At 35.1% G+C, this 23,859-nt stretch overlaps 1 protein-coding gene across 1 annotated transcript in view; it reads right to left on the reverse strand.

Moving 5' to 3' along the window:
- The window catches only part of Kpna1 (karyopherin subunit alpha 1), a 65,061-nt gene that overhangs the window by 38,803 nt on the left and 2,399 nt on the right, over window positions 1-23,859 (reverse strand). Inside the window, exon 2 of the mRNA XM_046457910.2 lies at window positions 7,275-7,408. Coding sequence (XP_046313866.1) covers window positions 7,275-7,403 — 129 coding nt within the window. The 5' untranslated portion in view covers window positions 7,404-7,408. The remainder of the gene's footprint in view (window positions 1-7,274; window positions 7,409-23,859) is intronic.

The raw sequence follows: 23,859 nt of genomic DNA on the forward strand, positions 1-23,859 counted from the left end.
ATATACCTAATTAAAATTAAAGAAAAAAAAAGATGCACTCAGTGGCAGAGTGCTTGCCTAGCATGCGTGAGGCAGTAGGTTCGATCCTCAGCACCACATAAAAATAAACAAATAAAATAAAGGTATTCTGTCCATCTAAACTACCAAAAAATAAAAAAAGGTAATTTGTTTCCTTACTTTTTTATTGTTTATATGAATTTCTCCCCTCATTTTTATTTAGTTTACGATTATTTAAAGTACAAAATTCCAGGAGTAGGATGGTAGCTCAGTAGTAGAGCACTCACCTAGCACATGTGAGGCACTGGGTTCAATCCTCAGTACCACATAAAAATAAAACAAAGCTATTGTGCCCATCTACTATATATATATATATATATATATATATATATATATATATATATATATAACATAAATAAAACACATGGATCCCAAAATCATATTTAATCACTAAAAATTTTATCTACTGACATTATAAATGTTTAGACAGTGTCTTTAGTATAATATTACAACTGGTCATGAAAAATACAATTGCTGATCTGATAACTGACTTGGAATAGCAAAGCTAAGTCAACAGCATTCAAAACTACTGGAGGAAAAGTCTATTACAGAAAATACAATAAAATGTTTTGTTTTTAAAACACAATTACTTTCAAGATCTTAAATGATACTAATGCAGTGATAGAAACTCTAGTAGCAGTTTCAAAACAGCAGGCGGAACAATGAAAAAAGCTGACCAACATGCAGTTACTACTATTACCTAAAAGAAGCACGAACAAAAACTGGTTTTCATGGGGGCTGAGATTGTGGCTCGGCAGTAGAACACTCGCCTAACACGTGCAAGGCGCTGGGTTTGAGGCTCAGCACCACATACATACATACATACATAAAGTTCTTAAAAAACTAGTTTGATGAAAGTTAAGAATGAGGTTAAGGGGTTGGGGATGTAACTCACTGGCAGAATGCTTGCCTACCGTTGAGAAGCCCTGGGTTCAATCCCTAACATCACAAAACAAAACAAGCACAAAAGAAGAAAGAAGTGTATGGCATATTCAATTTGAAAAAACAATTCATGAAGCAATAGAATGCTGGGGGAAAATGCAAGTTATGCAACTGTTCGAGTGAAAAGTTCCCAGCATCATGAGTAAATGTAAAAATCATTATTAATAAAATAATTCTGTAAGTGAATTGGGGTTATACAGAATCAGAGATTTATTACTAGTCTCCAAAAGGTACGACTGATTTCACTTAATAGTCAGTACTAATAAGGAGTGAGCTAAGTACTTCAAACATTGTTTTGACCATCAATTTTAAATATGCTTTCTTTCTAATACTGCCCTGCAAAATGAACACAAGATTTGTGCCACAGGGAGTCACCAAATAACTTTCATTAGATCAACCTAATGCTACATAATCCTGTGGAAAGAGCATTAATCCAGATGCAAGAGGCTTTTGGTTCCACTAATCTACTATATAATCTTAGGCAAATCACTCAAACTCCAGAGTTTTGTTATCCAGCAGATGATCTACATCTGTTCAATAGAAATATAATAAAATTTTAAAATTTTTCTTGTTGCCACATTAAAAATTTTTGATAATATTTAATTCACATGCCCAGAATATGGTTTCAATATGTTGTCAATTTAGAAAAGATACTTCATGAACTGGGGATGTGGCTCAAGCGGTAGTGTGCTTGCCTGGCATTCGTGCGGCGCTGGGTTTGATCCTCAGCACCACATACAAATAAAGATGTTGTGTCCACCGAAAACCAAAAAATAAATATTAAAAAATTCTCTTTCTCTCGCTCTCTTTAAAAAAAAAAAAAAGAAAAGATACTTCATATTCTTTCTTCCTACTGTATCTTCAAAACTCAAGTGTAAATTTTATATTTACATGACATCTCAATCTGAATAAGCCACATATTAAATGCTCAATAGCCACCTGTGGGTAGTGGCTACCATACTAGCTTTCAAATGTCTCAGAGAAAACAAAACTAGGAGGAGACACATCCAGAATCTCAAAAGTTCCACAGAAGGGCTGGGGGTTGTGGCTCAGTGGTACAGCACTTGCCTAGTATGCATCAGGCACTAGGTCCGATCCCTGGCACCACACAAAAAATTATAAACAAATAAAGGTATTGTGTCCACCTACAGAAGGAAGGAAGGGAGGGAGGGAGGGAGGGGGAGGGGGAGGGAAAGGAACAAACAATTAAAAAAAAAAAAAAAGTTCCACAGAACACAATTTGGACATTACTGGTCTAGATGATTTCAAAGGTTCCTTCAAGTGACAAAGAGTATTATTCTTTAGGACCAAGGTCATTTCCACTGAACTGCTGCAACCACAAGGGGAGATTAAAAAAAAAAAAAAAAAACTACGAATGTCAGTAATGAATGTATATCCTTTGCTTTTCAATTTTTTATAAAAATATTATATTATACATTTCCCAGGATCACAGAGATTATCTAAAGACATTCACCTGGATTGAATTTCATCCAATAAAATCTAAATTTTTCATTTGTGGCTCACAAGCTCAATCTACACATAAAATTTCATAAAAAAATAACTCACCTTGAAGTTTGGCTGACAGAATTAATTCATAAAGTGTTTACCTGACATACATACAATACTCTATAGTTAACTATTATCATCCATACTTCAAAATTACTAAAATTAATCCAGTGCACTATTCTAGAACTGTATACTCTATTATTCACAACAATGTATTATTCACATACAATTAAATAGATCATACAGCTCTATTATTTACAACAGAAGAATTAAAATAGATCATACAACTTTTCTTTTCTAAATCAATATAATTTTCACACCACTAGTAACAAAAATAAAACAATCTGCCTTTCAGGATGAGTTATACAAATTAAAAATAACAGTCCTTTCTATCCGCCTACCCTCAGAAACACCACCCTGCAATCATAAGAAAGACAAAAACCATAAATTATTCTAATTTACTGAAATCAGAAGAAATGTGTAACCCCTAACCATATCTATGACAATAAAAGGCAGGCTTAGAAAAGCCATGAGTCACTATAATGGAAGATCAAACCTAAAAATTCTGTGGAGGGATTACTGTTGAGAAACAAGTCCATAAACCACACAAAGCTGTGGAAAGACTCAGAACTGAAAAAAATTTAGTCCAAAAATCTGAAGAAAGCCAAACTAGTTTAATAAAGGAGTGGGGGGAGGATATTCCAAGAAAAAGAAAGTACAAAAAAGAAAATGTAACCACAGTGTACTACTTAGCGTGGATAACACATACATAATGAAATATTACTGTACTAGGAGAATGGAAAAATGGAAAGTTATATAAGAATTTAAATCTTCAACTATCACAAAAGAACATCAATAGATAATACTTCAAATTGAAAAAGTTACACAGTAATATACACATATTATTTAGAAATGTAACAGTCGAAGCCACACTGAACATTGAAGAGAGCTGAAAGTGGCTTATTTGAGAAAGCAAGCAGAAAAATTATTTCAAGTATTTTCAAGCATTTTAGCATTACTGGGCTTTTTCAACTTGGTACACAAAGTATTCCAAGTAAAAATGGTTTTTTTGGGAAAAAAAATCATGATTTGCATACACTTATTTACAGACTACAGGTTGCCTAATCTGTCAAATAATTAATGGGAAATACTAGCTATCCAGAGTTTATCATCTTGGTTATTCCAGAAGATATTTCTTGTAACTCTTAATAACAAGAAAGTCTCCATTCTTCATCATTGTTTTTTTATGAACTTTTAAACAACACTTGTGTTACCCACTGACACTGAGCCAGCAAGTGTCAAAAACTTTTACTAGTAAACACAAAGTGTTCTTTCTGTATGTGAAGAATTACAAGTTACCACCAGGGCATGGTAGCTGTAATCCCAGCTACTCAGGAGGCTGAATGAGGTAGGAGGAATGCCAAGTTTAGACCAGCCTGGGCAACTTAGCAAGACACTATTTTAAAATAAAAAATAAAAAGGAGGGGTTGAGGCTATAGCTCAGTGGCAGAGCGCTTGCCTAGCATACGTGAGGCATTGGGTTCAATCCTTAACACCACATAAAAAGCTAAACAAGTAAAAGCATGCTGTCCATCTACAACTATAAAAATCTTAAAAAAAAAAATAAAATGAAAAGGGGCTGGAAATAACAGTTCAGTGGTTCAATCCCTAGCACTGTAGAAAAAGAGAAAGTAAGAGCTCAATTAGAAAGGCATTAATAAATAGTAAAATGCTCTACCAAAAATAAACTTTAATTTGGTCTGTCATTGCCAATTGCACAAAGATCATTTATATAGTGCTGCTGGATAACAAATATTAAGTTCTTATATACTGAAGGGATAGCCCTAAAAGCTAGATATCTTTTGTATATTTGGCAGCATCCACTCCTATATTACTCTCAAATCTAACTGCTCAGTTGGTGTAAGCCAGTTACTTTTTCAGATAGATGACAAAGCAACTGTGCAAAGATAAACAGTCCCTGAATGAACTTGTGTTTTCCTGATGTTTACTATTTTAGAAATTAGGCGTGAAGTAAGTACTGTTTTGGTATTGGGAAGCCTGTTTACTCTTACTAGTTCTGGCCATACAAGTTTGTATATGTGAAATGACAAAATTAAAATTTTATAGAGCAGTCTCCAGAAACTAATAAAAGCCCTAATGCAATTTCTGATCTCATACAATAAATATGGTAAACTTCCAATAAAAAATTGTTTTAGTCAGATGTATGAAGGTCATACTTGCCACCTGATATACTAAGTACTTTGAGCATCTACCTTCAGGCAATATGAAAATTTTATTTTTAATGTAAATTTTATAAGCGTTTAATTGTATGAACTAGCAATTGCCAAGAAGAAACAAAATAAAACACTACGTTAATGATAGAGTACCACTACCACAACTTAAAATGGCTTTATATTAAAGACAATCCCTACGTGTGAGATTATATTCAGATCAGTGCCTGTGTTCACCTGCATATATGCATACATTCACATTTATATAGGTGAATATAAGTATATAACAATATGTTTTTTGATTTCAAAGAAAAGGAACTTTACCACAAAAACAGAATCTAATAAATTAATCCAAACAAAAGGATAATAAATCCACAGACGGAGAGAGGCAATAAGAATCCAAAAGAAACCCTTTTATGAATAAATAGTTACTGTGAACGATGATAAGATAGAAAGAATTTATAACTTTATTCACTATACTCAATATAAAGTCTTTCATAATATTACAAAGTACCCTTATCAATAATGATGATAATGCTAATAATAAAGTGCTTGATTCAAACATCTACAACCCTAACAAATAAAACACTGAGACTGTAATGTACTCTTCGATTTCACCTAAATTATCTAGAGCTGTGCTTCTCAAGAGTATGTGTTGGGGCTGAGATGGCAGCTCAGCAGCAGAACACCTGCCTTGCATGTGCGAGGCCCTGGATTCCATCCTCAGCACCACATAAGTATTTCACTGTAATTGCAAAATATTTATGACAGATTATCTTATTTTTCAGGTATGAAGGGTTCTCACTCATTTATATGCCTTCACCTTTATAAAGTTTTTATAATGTGGGGGTCAAAAGGTCCTTCAAGACTCAAAAGTCTATTCTTAGCAAAAGAAAAAAAACAGTCACCTAAGCTTTAGGCCTTTAAATGTCTGTTGAAAGTAACAGACTGGGCCGGGGTTATGGCTCAGCTGTAGAGCGCTCGCCTAGCAAACGTGAGGCCCTGGATTTGATCCTCAGCACCACATAAAAATAAATAAAATAAAGATATTGTGTCCAACAAAAAATAAATATTAAAATAAAAAGAAAGTGATGAACCATTTGTCCTAAGCATTTATGTGTGTGTGGTGTGTGTGGTGTGTTTTGTAGGTGAACACAATACCTTTATTTTTTATTTTTATGTGGTGCTAAGGATCGAACCCAGTGCTTATACATGCTAGGCGAGCACTCCATCACTTGAGCCACAACCCCAGCCTAGTCCTAAGCACTTTTAAAGGGAGATACAGTGAGGCTAAGTCCCAATGCTCTTATAAGATGTTCTCAGGTTAAAAATGATTTTAAAAAAGGAAAAAAATTTAAAAACCCAATGTCATAAATGTTCTTATGAATAATACAGAAATCATTCAGGAATAAAAAGATACATTCCCTGAAATTTTACTTTAAAACTAAAGGAATGTAAAGGTAAACAAATAGGAAGCAGGTATGGTGGGGCTAGGGATATAGCTCTATATATTTTTTTTAATTAGCTACACATGACAATACAATGATCTTGACAATTCATACATTTGAATCAAATGGGGTATAATTTCTCATTTTTCTGATTGTACAGGTTGTAGAATCACATTGGTCACACAGTCACTTATATACATACAGCAATAATAATGTCTATTTTATTCTGTTGCCCTTCCTATTCCCCCTTCCCCTCCCCTCCCCTCCCATCACTTCTCTCTACCCAATCTAATGGGACACATTAGATTTTTTTTTTTCCTTACAACATCATACATGTATTCTGTATAACGATGAGGGTCTCCTTCCATCTTCCGTGCAATTCCCCTTCTTCCTCCTTTTCCCTCCCACCTATTTAGTGGTAATCTTCTTCTCATGCTCTTCCTCCCTATCCCATTTTGAGTCAACCTCCTTATATCAGAGAAGACATTCGGCATTTGTTTTTTAGGGATTGGCTAACTTCACTTAGCATAATCTGCTCCAATGCCATCCATTTCCCTGTAAATGCCATGATCTTGTTATTTTTTAGTGTATAAATGCCACATTTTGGGGGGATATAGCTCTACTGGTAGAGTGCTTGCCTGGCATGCACAAGGCCCTGAATTCAATCACAGCATCACCCAAAAAAAAAGAAAAAAAGAAGCAGCAGGTATGGGTTTATAAGCTTCATTATCTCTTTATTTTTGTATTATGTTTATAAATTTTCAAATTAAAGTTTATAACAAGAAGCAATGTTTTTTGGTCATCTGAGAATCAACATGTACAAAATCTTAAGAAGGAAGCATCAATTTATGAAAAACAAAATATAGGCCAACATATTAAATAGTAGTTATACTGAGAAAATGGGAAACTGAGAGATTGACCCATTTTTTTAATCCATTTTTCAGTACCTTCTCTTCCCTATCCTCAAAATATGTTGATTTTATAGAAGGGGAAGGGAAACTTTTATTAAACGTTAAAATAAAAATGGGAGTGAGATTTCCTTCTTAATATGGAGCATTAAGTTCTTTATAAGAAATAAACAAGAACTTACCTGCTCTTCTCTTTTCTGCTTGCGTAACTGTAGTCCTTCTTCCTCCCTCCTCCTGCGCATCTCATCAGGATTCAGAGATTTGTTCTTGTAACTTTTCAGGCGAAAGTTCTCTTTTCCTGGGGTGGTCATGATTTCTACAAGTGTGGAGAGAGAACAGCTGAGCTTACTGTTAACTATCATAAGCTTTGCTATTCCACAAGCTCAGTCTTAAACATATACATGCCTAAACTCACCCCAAAGAGTCACCAAAAATGATTTGATTATTTTAAAAAGTTTTATTAAAATACATAATGCATCATTTTTTTGCTTTTTTGGGAGGGGGGGTTTTACTGTATTCACAGCTGTGTGCAACCATCGCTGGAGTGAATTTCAGAGTACTTTCATCACCTTAAAAAGAACACTGTATCATTTAACTAACATTCCTATTTTGGACATATCATGTGATCACAATCATATAATATGCAATATTTTATGACTGGCTTCCTTCAATTAACTGATGAGAGGTAAGAGTCAAACTTCTTTTTTAAGTGACTATGCAGTTTCCCAACAATATCTGGCAAAACTATTCTCATTTACATTGTAGCATGTATCAGTACTTCAGACCTTTCTATGGCTCAAAAAATACTGCATTCTATGTACATATCCAATTATATTTAATCATTGATCAACTGAGGGACATCTGAGCTATTTCTGCCTTTTGGCTATTATGAACAATGTTTCTATAAATGCTTGTAGATGAGTTTTCCCATATGCAAACTTTTATTTCTCATGCTATATACATAAGAATGGGAATGCTGAGGTATGTAATATGTTTATCAACTGAGGAACTATCCAACTGTTTCTCCAAAGTGGCTTTACCATTTTAAATTCCCATCAACAGCATGAGGGTTGCAATTTCCCTACATCCTCGTTAACACTTTGCTATTGAGATTTTTAACCTAACCATTCTAGTGCATATGAAGCAATATTTCATTGTGGTGTTGGTATGCAATACCCTGAAGACTTAATGAAATACAGCATCTTTTCAAACTAATTATTTGCTAACTGTAATATCTCCAAATGAAATTTATTCAAATTCTTTTGTCCCTTTTTTAATTGGTTTATTTTTACTTTTGAGTTGTAAGAATTCTTTATCCATTTCAGATAACTGTCTTATCAACTATAATTTGTAAATGTTCTTTTATTGTATAGGTTATCTTTCCACTTTCCTAATGGTATCATTCCAAGCACAAAAGTTTTTAATTTTGAAGTCCAAATTAATCTTTTTCTTTTCTTGTCCATGCTTTTAGTGTCATAATATTAAGAATCCTAGGGGCTGGGGATGTGGCTCAAGCGGTACCACACTCGCCTGGCATGCACGCGGCACGGGTTTGATCCTCAGCACCACATACAAACAAAGATGTTGTGTCCGCCAAAAACTAAAAAATATTAAAATTCTCTTTAAAAAAAAAAAAAAAAAGAATCCTGGACCTTACTTATGTTGCCTTCTAAGAGTTTTATATGTTATTTTTTACATATAAGTCTGTAATCCATTTCGAGTTAGATTTCTACATGGTGAGAGTCAAACTTCTTTTTTAAGCGGATACGCAGTTTCCCAGCAGTATTTGGTGAAACTGTTCTTTCTTCATTGAATGGTCTTGGCAACTGCTATAGACTGAACATCTGTATACCTCAAAAATTCAATTGTATGTGAAATCCTAACTCCTGTTGTAATGGTGTTGGAAGGTGGGGCCAGTATGATTTGGTCATGATGATAGAACCCTCTTGAAAGGGATTATTGCCCTTGTAAAAGAGATACCAGGGTGTTTGCTTGACTCTTCTGCCATGTGAAAATATCATCCATCTATGAATCAGGAAGCACGCTCTCACTAAATACAGAATCTCCCAGCATCTTGATTTTGGACTTCTTGGCCTCCAGACTGTAAGAAATAAATTTCTGTTGCTTATGAGTCACCTGGTCTCTGGTATTTTGTTAAAACTGCTCAAAGAGACTATAATAACACTCCTGTTGATAACCAGTTGACCATAATTATATATATATATATATTTTTTTTTTCATGGTTTAATTTCTTAACACTCAATTCTATGCCACTGACCTATAAGTTAATATGTGTTATCCTGGGCTGGGGATGTAGCTCAGTTGGTAGAGTGCTTGCCTCACATGCACAAAGCCCTGGGTTCAATCCCCAGCACCACACACACACACACATACACACACACACAGTGTTATCCTGTCAATTCCACAGTCTTGATTACTACTGTCTGATACTAAATTTTGAAATCGAGTGATTCTTCCTACTGAAATTCTTTTTCAAGATTTTTCAGCTATTATGAATTCCTAAATTCCACATGAATTTGAGAAATCAGTTTCTCCATTTCTATAAAGAAGCCAACTGGGATTCTGATAGAACTGCACTGAATCTGTCAATTTGGGGAATATTGGCACTTTAGGCATGTTAAATTCCAACTCATTAAGATAGAATACTTTTCTATTTTGATCATCTTTAATTTCTTTCTACAAGTTTAGACTTCTTTTGTTAAATTCATTCCTAATATTTTATTTTTATGCCATCATAAATGGAATTTTACATTTTCAGACTGTACATCGCAAGCCTATAGATCACAACTGATTTTTACATATTAGTCTTATAGACTACAATTCTGCCATATGAGTGCTAACTTTTTAGTGGATATACAAGATCATGTCATGTGTAAGAGAACTTTACTTCTTCCTTTCTGACCTTGATATTGTTTCTTCCTTTTTCTTAAATTTCTCTGGCTAGAAACCTCAGTACAAAATCAAATAGATGTGGAGAGAACAGATATCTTTGTCTTATACCAGATTAAGCAAAAGCAAAGCAACCAGTATTTCATCAATAGGAATGATGGACTTTAGTCATGTTGAGAAGTTCCCTTTTATTTCTAGTTGACTGTTTTTATCAGAAAAAGGTGATGGATTTTATCAAATGTTTTTTCCAGTGTCTATTGAGATGACAGCATTTTTTAAATTTTACTAATACATTACATTAATTGATTTTTTGATTTAAAATCAATCATATTTCTAGGATAAATTCCACTTAGTCATGATGTATAAACCTTTTTATATGCTGTTGAATTCAGTTTGCTAGTATTCTGACAAGGACTTTTATGTTCATATTTGTAATATTGGTCTGTAGTTTTCTTGAAATGCCTTTCTCTGGTTATAGTATCAAAGTAATACAAGCTTCATAAAATGAGTTTGGAGGGGGCTGGAATTGTGGCTCAGCAGTAGAGCGCTCGCCTAGCACAGACGGGACCCGGGTTCGATCCCAGCACCACATAAAAATAAAGGCATTATGTTGTCTCCATCTACACCTTAAAATATATATTAAAAAAAATGAGTTGGGAGGTGTTCCTTCCTGTTCTGCTTTTTGGAAGAGTTTGTGAAGATTTAGTGATAATTCTTCTTTAAATGTTTAGTAGAATCCAGCAGTGAAATCAGATAGGCCTAGGCTTTTCTTTGTAGGTAGTTTTGTGATGCCTTCATAAGGTAGTCTATTCCTTACTGAGACAGTTTTGATAGTATTTCTTTTGAAAAAAATGTCAAAGCCATTTAATTTATTGGGATAAAACGGTTCAATTTCTTCATAATTCTAATTTTTATAAGGTCACATATAATGTGTCCTTCTTCATATCTGATTTGTATAGTCCACCCCTTATCTGCAGCAGTTTTGCTTTCTGAGTATTCAGTTAACCTGTGACCAATCATGGTCCAAAATTATTAAACAGAAAAATTCTAGAAATAAACAATTTATGTTTTAAACTGCACATCATTCTAATTACTGATGTAATCTCACACCATTCTACTGTCTTGCCAGGAAGGTAAATAACCCCTATGTTCATCCAGTTTACCAATGCTATGTATGCTATCTAACCATTATTCACTTAGATGCTATCTCAGCTGTCATACAACTGTTGCAGCTTGTATTCAGGGTTTAGTATATATGTAGTTTAAAACTTCCACTGACAGTATTAGAATGTACCATGCACAGATAATAAACTACTATCTTTCATTTATGGTGTTGTTTCCTTAATGACTTTAGTTGTTATGATTCTACCTAGTAGGGTATTAACATCTCCTCAGACTTATTATTGAATCATTTACCCCTTCATTTCTGCCCATTTTTGCTTTTTCCCCTCATTTTTCACTTCTGAATGTTCCAGAACCATTTCCAGAGGCTTTATACTATAATTTTCCTCAGTTTTACTTACTGGGGGAGGGTCAGAACAGAGCTCCTTATTTGTTATGCTGAAAATTGTAGGAACTTGGGGGGGGGGGGGCGTGCTAAAAATCAAACCCAGAGCCTTACACATGATAGTCACATACTCTACCACTGAGCTACACCCTCAGCCTCTAAAACAATTTTCTTTTTAAAAATGATTTTGATAGGGGTTGAGAATCACTGGTTCATTTTTTTCCCCCAGTACTGGGAATGGAACTCAGGAGAACCACTGAGCCACATCCCCAGCCCTATTTTGTATTTTATTTAGAGACAGGGTCTCACTGAGTTGCTTAGTACCTCAGCTTTGCTGAAGCTGGCTTTGAACTTGTGACCCTCCTGTCTCAGCCTCCTGAGCCAATGGGATTACAGGCGTGCGGTGGCACACGCCTGAGAATCATTGGTTCATAATGTGATGTCATAATTTCTGTTTTACTTGGATCTCTTAACAAACCAATAAGGTAAAAATTATTATCCTTACCTTTTATAGGTATAGAATCAGGAAGCTCAGAGGTTAAGTGATTTGGCCATGGTTACACACTTAATTCAAGACAGAGTTAGTATATGAACCTAGGTCTCTTGTATAAACCCAGTGCTTGCCAGGTATGGTGGCATACACCTATACTCCCAGCAGCTCAGGAGCCTAAAGCAGGAAGATGGCAAGTTCAAAACCAGTCTCAGTAATTTATCAATGCCCTGAGCAACTTAGCAAGAACCTGTTCTCCTTAGGTCTTTTCAAAAATTGGTTATATAACTATATGCATCTGTTCAATCCCCAGTACCAAAAAAAAGGGGGGGGGGGAGAAGAAGAAACAAACAAGTGCTCTACTGTTATAGACTGAATAATGTCCCTTCAAAATTTTTATGTTGAAGTATTAACCCCCATGTAACTATATTTGAATATAGAACTTTACAGAGGTAAGTAAGATCTTAAGAATGGGGCCTAAACTTGTAGGACTACTGTCCTTAGAGAAAGAAAATGAGACACCAGAGACTTCTAAGACACTAAGTCCATATGAAGAGACATTAAGAATGCAGGTAGGGGCTAGGGATGTGGCTCAAGTGGTAGCGTGCCTGCCTAGCATGCGTGAGGCACTGGGTTCGATTCTCAGCACCACGTTAAAAAAAAATAAAGATACTGAGTCCACCTAAAACTAAAAAAATTTAAAATAAAAAAGAATGCAGGTAGCAAGTCAGCAGAAGCCTCACCAAACATTAACCCTGCTGGAACTTAACCTTCACTTCTAGGCTTCAGAACTGAGAAAATGAATTTGTGTTGTTTAAGCCACCCAGTCTGTGGTAATTTGTTATGGCAACCTGAGCAGACTAATATATCCACCCGGTGGTATTTTGTCAGATTGAGCTTTATCAGCCTGAAAGGTGAGTATACTACAGATGAGAATTTGTGAATAATTCCAATGATATCATACTTTAAGGTGTTCAAAAATAATATACAGAAAAGTACTGGTTTCCTAAAGCAGGCAGCATTTTGGCTCGGAAATGACATAACAGCAGTGTTGCAATGATTATCCAAATTCAAGAACCATAAACTTTAGGTCAAAGGAAAGAAGTCTTAGTGACATGGCAAGAACTTGATAAAGCTTAACAAACCAAAACCAATTAGACTTAAGTTAACTGTAAGTCTGTATTCAACGAGGAAATGGAAGGACAGCCAACTAAGAAAAAGCAATATTGGGAACAAAAAAATATATGTGGAAAGAATAATTACAAAAGCAAATGAACAACTGAGAAACATGAATGTGTACAGAGGAAACCTTGAACACTTCTGGAAACTTTTCTGTAAGTTTAAAATTATTTCAAAAACAATTTTTAACTCTAAAAAGGAAAGAAATGTTAGCATGAAAATTAACTATTCTTGGCTTCTTTTATGAAAGTGTCATAAAAAGCAGGTTTATAGATAAAATCCTGTTGAGAGCCACAGCCTGAGGGGCCCCAGCAAACTTCCAGCTGCCGGCTGATGATTGGCTCACAGCAGCCCCAGCAACATCTAGCTGATTGGCTCCTCGGCCCCAGCAACATCTAGCTGATTGGCTCCTCTGCGGTGATGCTCATTGGGCTGTTTCCCTGCCCTTTCAGACCACGGAGCTGCTCATTGGGGGACTTTTTTGGCTCCGCCCACGTGACCCAGCCAATCGGCCTCAAGAGCAGGAGGACTGTGGGAGGTGGAGAGAAGCTTGTGTGGGAGAGAGAGGCTTGTGGAAAGCCGGTGGTGGCAGTTGAGGCTCTGAGGGTTTTTCCTGAGAGGCTATTTTGTTTGGCGTGTGTGGTTCTAAAAATAAAGTTAGTTTCTTTTGACAAGTGGCTCCTGATTGTGCCCAGCCAGACTGCGGCAAAATCCATCCTTGAAGCCATGTATTCTCAGTACAATGATGTAGGGAAGATACTAGACTTCTCCAAGGCATGTTTTCCCCATCTGCACAATGCGATAACACTTCATAAGGTGAAGAGAAATAACATGAAAGCATACTTACACTGCCTGGCCTGTATATAGAAATGAGGGAATGGCTATAAATAACTCAAAATGTTCAAAAAGAAAGATCTCTCTTCTGACTAAGGTAATTGGAAATAGTTTCATAAAGATGGTGGGTCTTCTTTTTCTGAAGGATAGATAGGATTTCAGCAGTTGAGGCAAAGAGAAAATTTCACAAAACAGAAGTACAAAATAAAAGCACAGAAATGAGAAGGTAGAAGGAGAAATAGCAGTACGTATTGTTTTTTAGAGCAGTCATTCTTTAAAACCAGTAGGCAGAAAAGAAAACTAAAACAATGCCAGAAACTCTTTCTTCCTTTTTTCCTTAAATTGAATTCACAAATGCCTCCAATAATTTCTATCACCATATATTTAGTTCACTTATGCCTTTGAAATGTTCTTCCCTTTTAGGAAGCAAAAGATAATAAATGTAAAAGCACTCAACTGATTTCCAATCATAACCACCATCAAGTTCTCCTTATGTCTTTTCAAAAATTGGTTATAACTATATGCATCTCCTTTTGTTTTCTATGACACACTGATATGCTAATTATGTACAGTTCTGCACTTAGCTTCAACTCTGGACAACTTTGTCTATCAATCCTACAGAGCTTTCAACTAACATAGTAACTAATTTTTAAACTATGGTTACTAATATCATAACTAATTTTTACAGACCCTAGACATGACTGGCAATTTTCTTCTATGACAAACAATGCTATAACACATATTTTCTGTGCATTTATGCATATTTGTGCATAATAGCCATGAATAAATTCTAACACTGACACCAAATGTATGTGCATTTACAGTTTTGAAACTGTCAAGCTATTCTTTAAAATGCTGCATGCTGTACCAGGGTAGGTACCTGTTCTCCCCATCACACAATAACAAAGAATTTACAACTCAACTTTTACATATTCAACAATGTACACAAAAAAATACACTTCGCATGAGAACTATTTTCATACTAATATTACTAAGTTGTCAAATGTCCTTTTCACTTTCACTCTTACAAGTTTTTCAAAGACTTCATGATGTATGATGACATCATCATTCTGACATTCAATGGAATGTGCTTGTGTATGCCCGTGTTGTGTAATTTTGTTTTAATTTCAAACAAAATAAATGTTAAGAGATAACAACAACAACAAAAAAAAAATCCAAGCAAAAGTTCTTTGGAATTTTCATTAAGAATAAAAAGAAATTCTGAAACCAAAGAATCTGAGAACCATTGGTCTAAATAATCTTTTGTCTTGTTAAGAAAAAAGAAAAAGTCCTTTGATTTTCAAATGACAGTCAAAACAGAGATTAAGAAAACTCAATATTTTCAAAATATTCTGTCTTCTTGGTCAAGAATTAAATATGCATTTCCATTTTATCTCTTTTAATGCAATAATGAATGTGAACTTTCCTTCCATTATATTCTATTATTGTTTATACACAAGAAAATGATTCGTTACCATATTATGCAAACCACTGAATTAAATCTGCTACTGAAATCTGTTTTGAAATTTTCACAGCTGACACTCTTAATATTTAATATTTCAAACATTTATAAATTTTACCTTCTCTATTCTTACATTTTTTTCCTATTTCACTGCCCTATTAACTCATACTTCCAAAACAATGTTAAGCAAGAAAGGTACTTGTTGGTGTGTCTTATTTCTGATTCTGATTTGTTTAGTGCTTTGCCACCAAGCATGATTCTGAATTTTTTCTAAAGGCCAGATTTATGACATAAAATTTACATACGATAAAATTTACTATGTAAAAGGCTTTCTGAATTCTGACACAGTCATACATACTACTACAATTTACCTTTTTGTCACTTCAAATATCGGATCCCCTTCCAGGAAACCTACTTCTTCCAAACCCAATCACTAATTTTGTCCCTATAGTTTTGCATTTTCCAGAATATAAATAAATGGAACTATATAATATACAGCCTTTTAAGTGTGGCTTCCTTCACTTACTATAATACATCTGAGATCCATCATGCTGTTGCATGTACCTTTTCTTGATGAATACTATTCTGTTGTATGATTGTTCTATAATTTATCTCGTCACTGGCTAATGGACATTTGGGGTTTCAGAACTACTGCTGTGTTGCAGTTACTATTTGAGGTTTTAATTTTTTAAATATATTTTTAGCTGTAGATGGACACAATATCTTTCTTTTATTTATTTTTATGTGGTGCTGAGGATCAAACCCAGGGCCTCACACTTGCTAGGCAGGTGCTACACCACTGAGCCACAACCCCAGCAACCCCCCTCCAGCTATTTTTTTAAAAAAAAGGAAAGAAATCACACCTAAGTACCATCCACTCACACCTATGCAGTTGAGGAGGTAGCTCTTCAGTAGAACACTTGGGCAAGCATGCATAAGGCCCTAGATTTAATACTCAATACCCCAAAAAAATAATATAAAATAAAATGAAATCTGAAATATGTGTTGAGTTACAACAAATGTCTTTTGGGCAGTTGTTTTTCTTTGAGTTACAACAAATGTCTTTTGGGCAGTTGTTTTTCTTCTTTGAATTATTAAATACAGTTGACTTATAATAATGGATCCTTGATTTCTTATTTAATTAGTCATTGTATAGCACCCTTTTGCAATTACATCTGCTAATGCTTTCTTAAACATTTCTACACCAGTATCCATAACTAATACTGATTATAGCTTCTTCACTTTGGAGAAAAAAGGGGTATTATATTTATCATGTTGAAGGCTTCTAGAAAAACATATGGGTATGATTCTAAGTTTATGACTTCTAGAAGAGGCAAACTATGGAAACAAAAAAAAAAGATCAATGGTTGCTAGGGGATTAGGGGGAAGAAGGAATGAATAGGTGGAACACAGAGGATTTGGGGGACAGGAAAATTATGAGATTCAATAATGGTTGATGTTACATTTGCTGAAACCCACAGAACATATGCAGAAGCCACAGAATATACAACACCAAGAATAAACCCCAACATAAACTACATACAGGCTTTGGGTGGTAAGGATGTATCAATGTTGGTTCATCACCTTTGTTAGTCTGTTTGGGCTGCTCTAACAAAATACCAGAGACTGGATAGCTCATAAACAACAGAAATTTATTTCTCACGGTTCTGAGGCTGGGCAGTCCAAGATCAAAGCACTTCAGTAGACTGAAGTGTCTGATGAGGGCCTATGTCCTGATTCACATACAGCCATGCTCTTGTGCTCTTGCTGTGTCTTCACATAGCAGAAGGCAAAAGGGAGCTCTCCAGGGTCTCTTTTATAAAGGCACTAATCCCATTCATGAGGGCTCCACTTTCAGAACCTAATCACCTCCTAAAGTCCAAACCTTTAAACATCATATCGGGGATTACATCTTCTCAATAACATGCACCTCAAGGGAGACACATTCAGTTTTAGCAACTGTAACTAATGAACCACTTTGGTGCAGGATCCTAATGGTAAGGGAAGCTGCATATTTGTGAGGGAAGGATTAGATATAGACTATGAAATTACCATTCTAATTTGCTATGAATCTAAAAGCCTTCTTAAAAATAAATCTGTCATGATAAAAATCTTTGAGTGTTTCCCTGACCATGGCTAACAACAATTGCAGATGAATAAAGGATATCCAATGGGGGGGGGGGGTGTCTATATCTATAGACTTCAAAATACGTACATTTAAAACCATAAAGATTTCTTCAGCAGTATCCATAAAGGAGACTGGTAAGTTTATTCTCGTGGGGCAGGGGTGTGGATGGGGTAGATTATATTTGTCACACTGGAGAACCTTCTGAAAAACACAGACCTCAACTATCCTTTCTAAGAGTCTGATTAATAGATCTAAGACAGACAACTAGATCCCTAAAGTATGGGGGTTTTCTTTTTAAAGATCATCAATTCTCATTTACGTCAACATTTGAAATTCAATATAAAACAACCTGTTCTGTTGTATAACAATGCAAAATATATCTGAAAGTGCAGGCTGAAGTTGGACTGACAAGAGCTTTGATGAAAAAGGAAGGAAATCAAATCTATATAAGCCTATGACAAGAGAAAAAACAAATAGCATGTGAAAATTAATCTGACTTATCCTAAGCATACATTTCTAGGATATTATCACCTAAGTCATTAACATTTTAGGTTATTGTAAATAACTTTCTAAACACTTTGAGGACCCAGAAGACTTTAAAATAAAAGCCATGGTGTCCAATTTTCCTCTTCTTTTCTACAGAAGTAAAGCCAAAAACAGCAATAAATAAAACAAGATTAAAAAAAAAAAAAGTTCCTGATGGTAAAACTGAAATATATTGTTTTTTTCAAAAGAAGATTTTTGTACTTTCTCCCTCATGTCCATTTAGTCAGTTATTAAAATTTGCTTATCTCATCCAAAATGATATTTATCTGTTCCTATCAATTTCCACTGCCATCAACCTGTTCTAGGTCATCCTATACTTAGATAAATGTACCAGCTTTAAATGACTCTACCCAACCTCAGATTCTGTTTTTCAGTTATCTTCCCCAAAGTTCTCAGGTTAACCTCAATACTTTTATCACTGTATTATTTCAATGTATAAGAACCTACATCTTTGCCACTTCTTAGATCAAGTTTGAACTTCTTTCTCCTATAAGATCACTTCATCTCAATTTAATGGTATTTCCATCCTCCACCAATCTATATCCCAAATACACTGACTATAGATTTTTTCTATTTTTATTATAGTCGAGATATTATATATTCACAGTATGCTGAGTCAGCCTATATAGTCAGTAAATCTCAAACACACCCTAAATATTCTGAACGTTTAATATCTGCAATAGTATTTGTGGATGAAAGGCTATCCATCTTAATTCCATTATACAAATTATATATAATTTTGTAGAAATATAAGATGTGCACTTAATATTAAAAACTAAAGCCAGGAGAAAGTAAAAAGTAAATGGTGGATTTATATATAAGCCATTTTAGAAGCTATAAAACTACTGGTCAAGTTACATTTTACTAGCAAAGTGGAGAACTCTGAAAATAAAACACCTGCAAAGGCAGAGTCATTAAGAAACAAATGATTTACACCGCCCACCAGGCAGGTTGCTTCACAAACAGAAGATCCCCCAGATATTTCAGAGGGTAAAGTGAGGACTGGGGCTAAAAACTGAAGTCAGCTGAAAGTCTAAACAACCATCACACACTCAGATTTTCTCCCATATTCTTCATAGCCAGATAATCACTCTTCCCTAACCCCTCCAGATGTTGAGACAATTACTGCAAAGAAAATGAAAAGGAGAATTTAAAATGGTGTTCCAAGCAGGTCAAGGATACTCAGTGGTACAGTGCTGGCCTAGCATGCATGAGGTCCTGGGTTCAATCCCCAGGTCCCCAAAATTAATAAATACATACATAACATAAACTCAGTGAGGTACCACATTGAAAACAAGAGTATAGGGTCTGGGGATATGGCTCAAGCGGTGGCACGCTCGCCTGGCATGCATGTGGCCTGGGTTCGATCCTCACCACATACAAACAAAGATGTTGTGTCCGCCAAAAACTAAAAAAAATAAATATTAAAATTCTCTCTCTCTCTCTCTCTCTAAAAAGAAAAAAAAAAGAAAAGAAAGAAAACAGGAGTATATGAACACAATTAAGAACTCCAGTTCCTTGGCCCGAATCATGACAGATGCCTGTAATTAAAGCATCTCGGGAGGCTAAGGCAGGAGGATCTCGAGTTCAAAGCCAGCCTCAGCAACTTAGCGAGGCCCTAAGCAACTCATAAAACATAAAAATAGGAGCTGGGGATGTGGCTCAATTGTAAAGCGTCCCTGGGTTCAATCCCTGTTGCTTAAAAAAAAAAAAAAAAAAATTAAAAAAAAAACTTTTTCTAAAAGGGTTTTCAAAATATGGCCGCCAAGTGTGTATCTTCCAGGCAAGAGACTAAAGGCTCTCTTCCTCAGGAAAACTGATCAGTCCAAGAGAAAAGACATATCAGTGTGTCCTGCAAATGGCAACCAGTTACCCTGTTCACCCTCAACAAGCCACACCTACAGAGGATACAATTCAGTTTTCGGCACAGCCATAAGATTACTGACATCTAGGGAAAGCCTCTACCCAGAAAAAAGACAGCAATGGAATCACAGGAACTCAGAAGAAATAGTGCAATGAATAGAACAAAACAAAACAAAAAATAAAGTTGATCATTAACATTCACAAAAAAGATTATAGCATCTATGAAACAATATAGATAATATAAGAATGAGCTCTAAAAAAATTAAAATGTGGACAGAAATTAAAAATTCAACAGAGGACTAAAAACACGAAGGAAATCTCTTGGGAAACAAAAGAAAGACCTAAGGGATGATAATATACCAATAAGAAATAAAACAAAAATAAAAAGGACTAAGGAATGGAGAGGAAAGAAAAGAAAATCTAAATCACCTAAGAAGTCCTATATCCAAATAATACACATTCCAAAAAGACAGAACAAAAAGTTGAAAATGAAGAGATTATCAAAGAAACAATACAAACTTTGAATATCTAATCAAAGACAAAATGAACAGAAAGATGACAAGCTTAGAGAAAATATTTTCCAAGTTTAAAATCAACAAAGTTCCACAAGGAACTTCAACATACCAAAAACAGAAGAAACCCAAAATAAACAATCATCAAAAAGATGCTCAAAATTATAAGTAATTAAGAGAATGTAAATTGAAATACTTTATACCCATCAGACTAAAAAAAGATTAAAAAGACAAGCAGAGGCAAAGGTGTGAGCAAACAAGAACCCTCCTGTTCTACTGGTAGGCACATAAACTAATTTTCATTTTTTTTTTAATTTTAATATTTATTTTTTTTAGTTTTCAGCAGACATAACATCTTTGTATGTGGTGCTGAGGATCGAACCCGGGCGGCACGCATGCCAGGTGAGCGCGCTACCGCTTGAGCCACATCCCCAGCCCCTAATTGTCTCATTCTATGCTGCAGGAATCACACTCCTGAGACTGTAAACCCAAAAAACTTTCCCACAGGTCCATAAAGATGTACAAGTAAGAAGGTATGTGACTGCAGAAAAGCAACTCAGGCATCAATTTATTAGGGAATGAAAAGTAAAATGTGGCAGATGAAATTCCATATTAGACATACTACATACACATACACAACCCCCCTCAACAGAAAGATCCTAAACAATGTCAAGTAAAAAAAGAAACAATAATTTCCCAAAGTAAAAGAACATGAATTCTCAGCTTGGAAGGGTCTACTGACTGCCCTTAAATAAAAAAGACTCACACTCAAGCACATTATCATGGAATTTCAAGGATTAAAAAATAATATCCAAAAAGCTTATAGAGATTGGGAGACAACGAAGGTCACATACAAATGAAGAAGAATCGGACTGTCTTTGGACTTCAACAGCAACAATGAAAGAAAAGCAACGACTTCTAAACTTTGAATAGAAATGAGTACTTTGAGTAGAAATTACTTTCAACCTAGAATTTTATACCCAGCCAAATTACTGATCAAATGTGAAGGCAGAATAAAGATTTTTTTGTTCAAACTAACAACTCAAGAGTTCTTATTCCCACATATCATGCCTCAGAAAACTACTACATTTACTCCAAGGAAATGAATAAACCAAGGTGGGGAAGCATGAGAAACAAGAGATCTTATACAGGAGAAAGGAAAAGAGAATTTTAAGAATGATAAAAAGAAACATCCCAGGATAACAACTGTGAAACAAGCTCAAAAGGTAACCAGTCCAGACTGCATTAAAGAAGCCAAAGGGTTCCAGGATACCTGTCTCAGGAAATGAAACAAAAAAGTATTAACTCCCAGGAAAAACATGAGAGGAAATGATATCATAGTACCCAAGAAGGATTGTTGTGAATATTTACCCAGTTATAATACCGTAAACATTGATTATTGACTTAATAAACATCTGTGATAACTATATTGAGAAGAGGGGAGAGGCAGTGGGCATGTGTTTGGGTGAGATAATTATGAAACACCAAGGAATACACTTTGCTTAGAAGAAAATCAACAGATAATGTTTAAAATTGTTGTATCAAGAAATATCAACAGGGGTTAGGGTAAAGCTCAGTGATGGAAAGAGCAAGTAAATGTGCCTATCATGCCCAAGGCCCTGGGTTCACTGATTAGCAGGAAGGTAGAGGGAGGAAGGGGAGGAAAGCACAGGAGAGAGAGAGTTATAAATAACATAGGAGGAAACAGCTAAGGATAGCATCTAAAGTGTAGAAGCTGCAACAAGGGACAGCAGCATTTTTCATACAGTACTCTAATTTTTTTTTTTTTTTTTGGTACTGGGGATTGAATTCAGGAGCACTGGACCACTGAACCACATCCCCAGACCTATTTTGTATTTTATTTAGAGATAGGATCTGACTCAGTTGCTTAGTGCCTCACTTTTTGCTAAGGCTGGCTTTGAACTCAAAATCCTCCTGTCTCAGCCTCCCAAGCCACTGGAATTATAGCCATGTGTCTCTGCACCTGCCATACAGTACTCTAATTTTAAATTCCACTTTTTAAAATGGTGATAAAACAAGGAACTTGAACAATCTTTCAGTTAGTAAATCAGACCTTTACAGTGTCATTTCATGGTGTTAAATTCTAGTTTTTTTCTGATGGAAAAACTGAACTGCTAATAAAATCAAGTTTAATTATTGATGTGAACATAATACAAACAGCCCTATGTTTGAATCCCAACTCTACCACTTATTCAGAAGTAGGGCAAGTTACCTAATCATCCTGTCTATGTAACCACCTGTAGAGTGGTTTTGCAAGGTAATTAAGTGAAAGCATCTGTAGGGCTTGACCTATTAACAGACTTAGGTACTTTCTGTGAGTCTTTCTGTTCCCAGCTACAAACCCCCATTCTGACCCCAAGCTGCCTTGTTGGTCAAAGAGGATAGAGACACATGGACAACTCAGCACATATCCCTCTTCATGCTGGAAAATCAATCATGATGAGTAAGCAGACTTATCTTTGTATATGAAGGGCAGTATTATTCTTGTTATATGAAAGAGATTATCCCCATTATCCACATTCTGGATTATTGCCTGCTCTCAAAAATTGTCCCAATTAGTCTACACTAGGACAGAACCATTTTTTCACTGAGGTCTCCTTTGTAGGGTCATTAACATATTTAAAAACAAACTGTACATCCCATCAGTCTTCATCCTTGCTTTCAATGCACAACCTCAAAAATTTCTAAGGTAGGCCTATCTGGCCCCCAGCTGGCCTGGGGGCACCTCCTACTTACAGAAACAAGGAAAAAAAGAAAAAAAAAGGCAGCCCAACACAGTTAACTGAACTGTTTACCATTCCATTAATACAGATAAATTCATAATCCCTACAAAGTACAAAGATATCTTAAAACAAAGAGTATTAGAGGACTGTCCTTATCACTAGGTCACCCATCTTTACTTGCATGGCCAATCAAAATATCTTAATTGATTTTATATACAGTACTCATACACATTTCCAAAAACACAGACATTATAAATCAGTAAGATTGTATCATTAATTCAACAAACACCCAGGGGATGAAAAAATAAGATATAATCCCACTCTCACATGTATGGAGAAAGAAAAAAGGACAAAACAATTGAGAGCAACAGAGAACAATGGCAACAAAGTCATTAGAAACAAATTAGAGCAATTCTAGATTATCTGGTATAAAATAAGGAAAATTACAAAAACTGAACACACAATGAGATTCCTGACAACCCAAGTGTAAAGAGAAACGGGCCAGCATACAAAACAAAAAATGGCCTAATGAAAGGCAGTCATTTGTATAAAAAAATAATAAAAATAAAAGCCTAGCACTAGGGTCTTAAGA

This window comes from Marmota monax, unplaced genomic scaffold, assembly GCF_021218885.2.
Source record: "Marmota monax isolate L192 unplaced genomic scaffold, Marmota_monax_Labrador192_F-V1.1 WCK01_AAM20220418_F8-fsc00052, whole genome shotgun sequence".
In the NCBI taxonomy this organism is placed as follows: Eukaryota; Metazoa; Chordata; class Mammalia; order Rodentia; family Sciuridae; genus Marmota; species Marmota monax.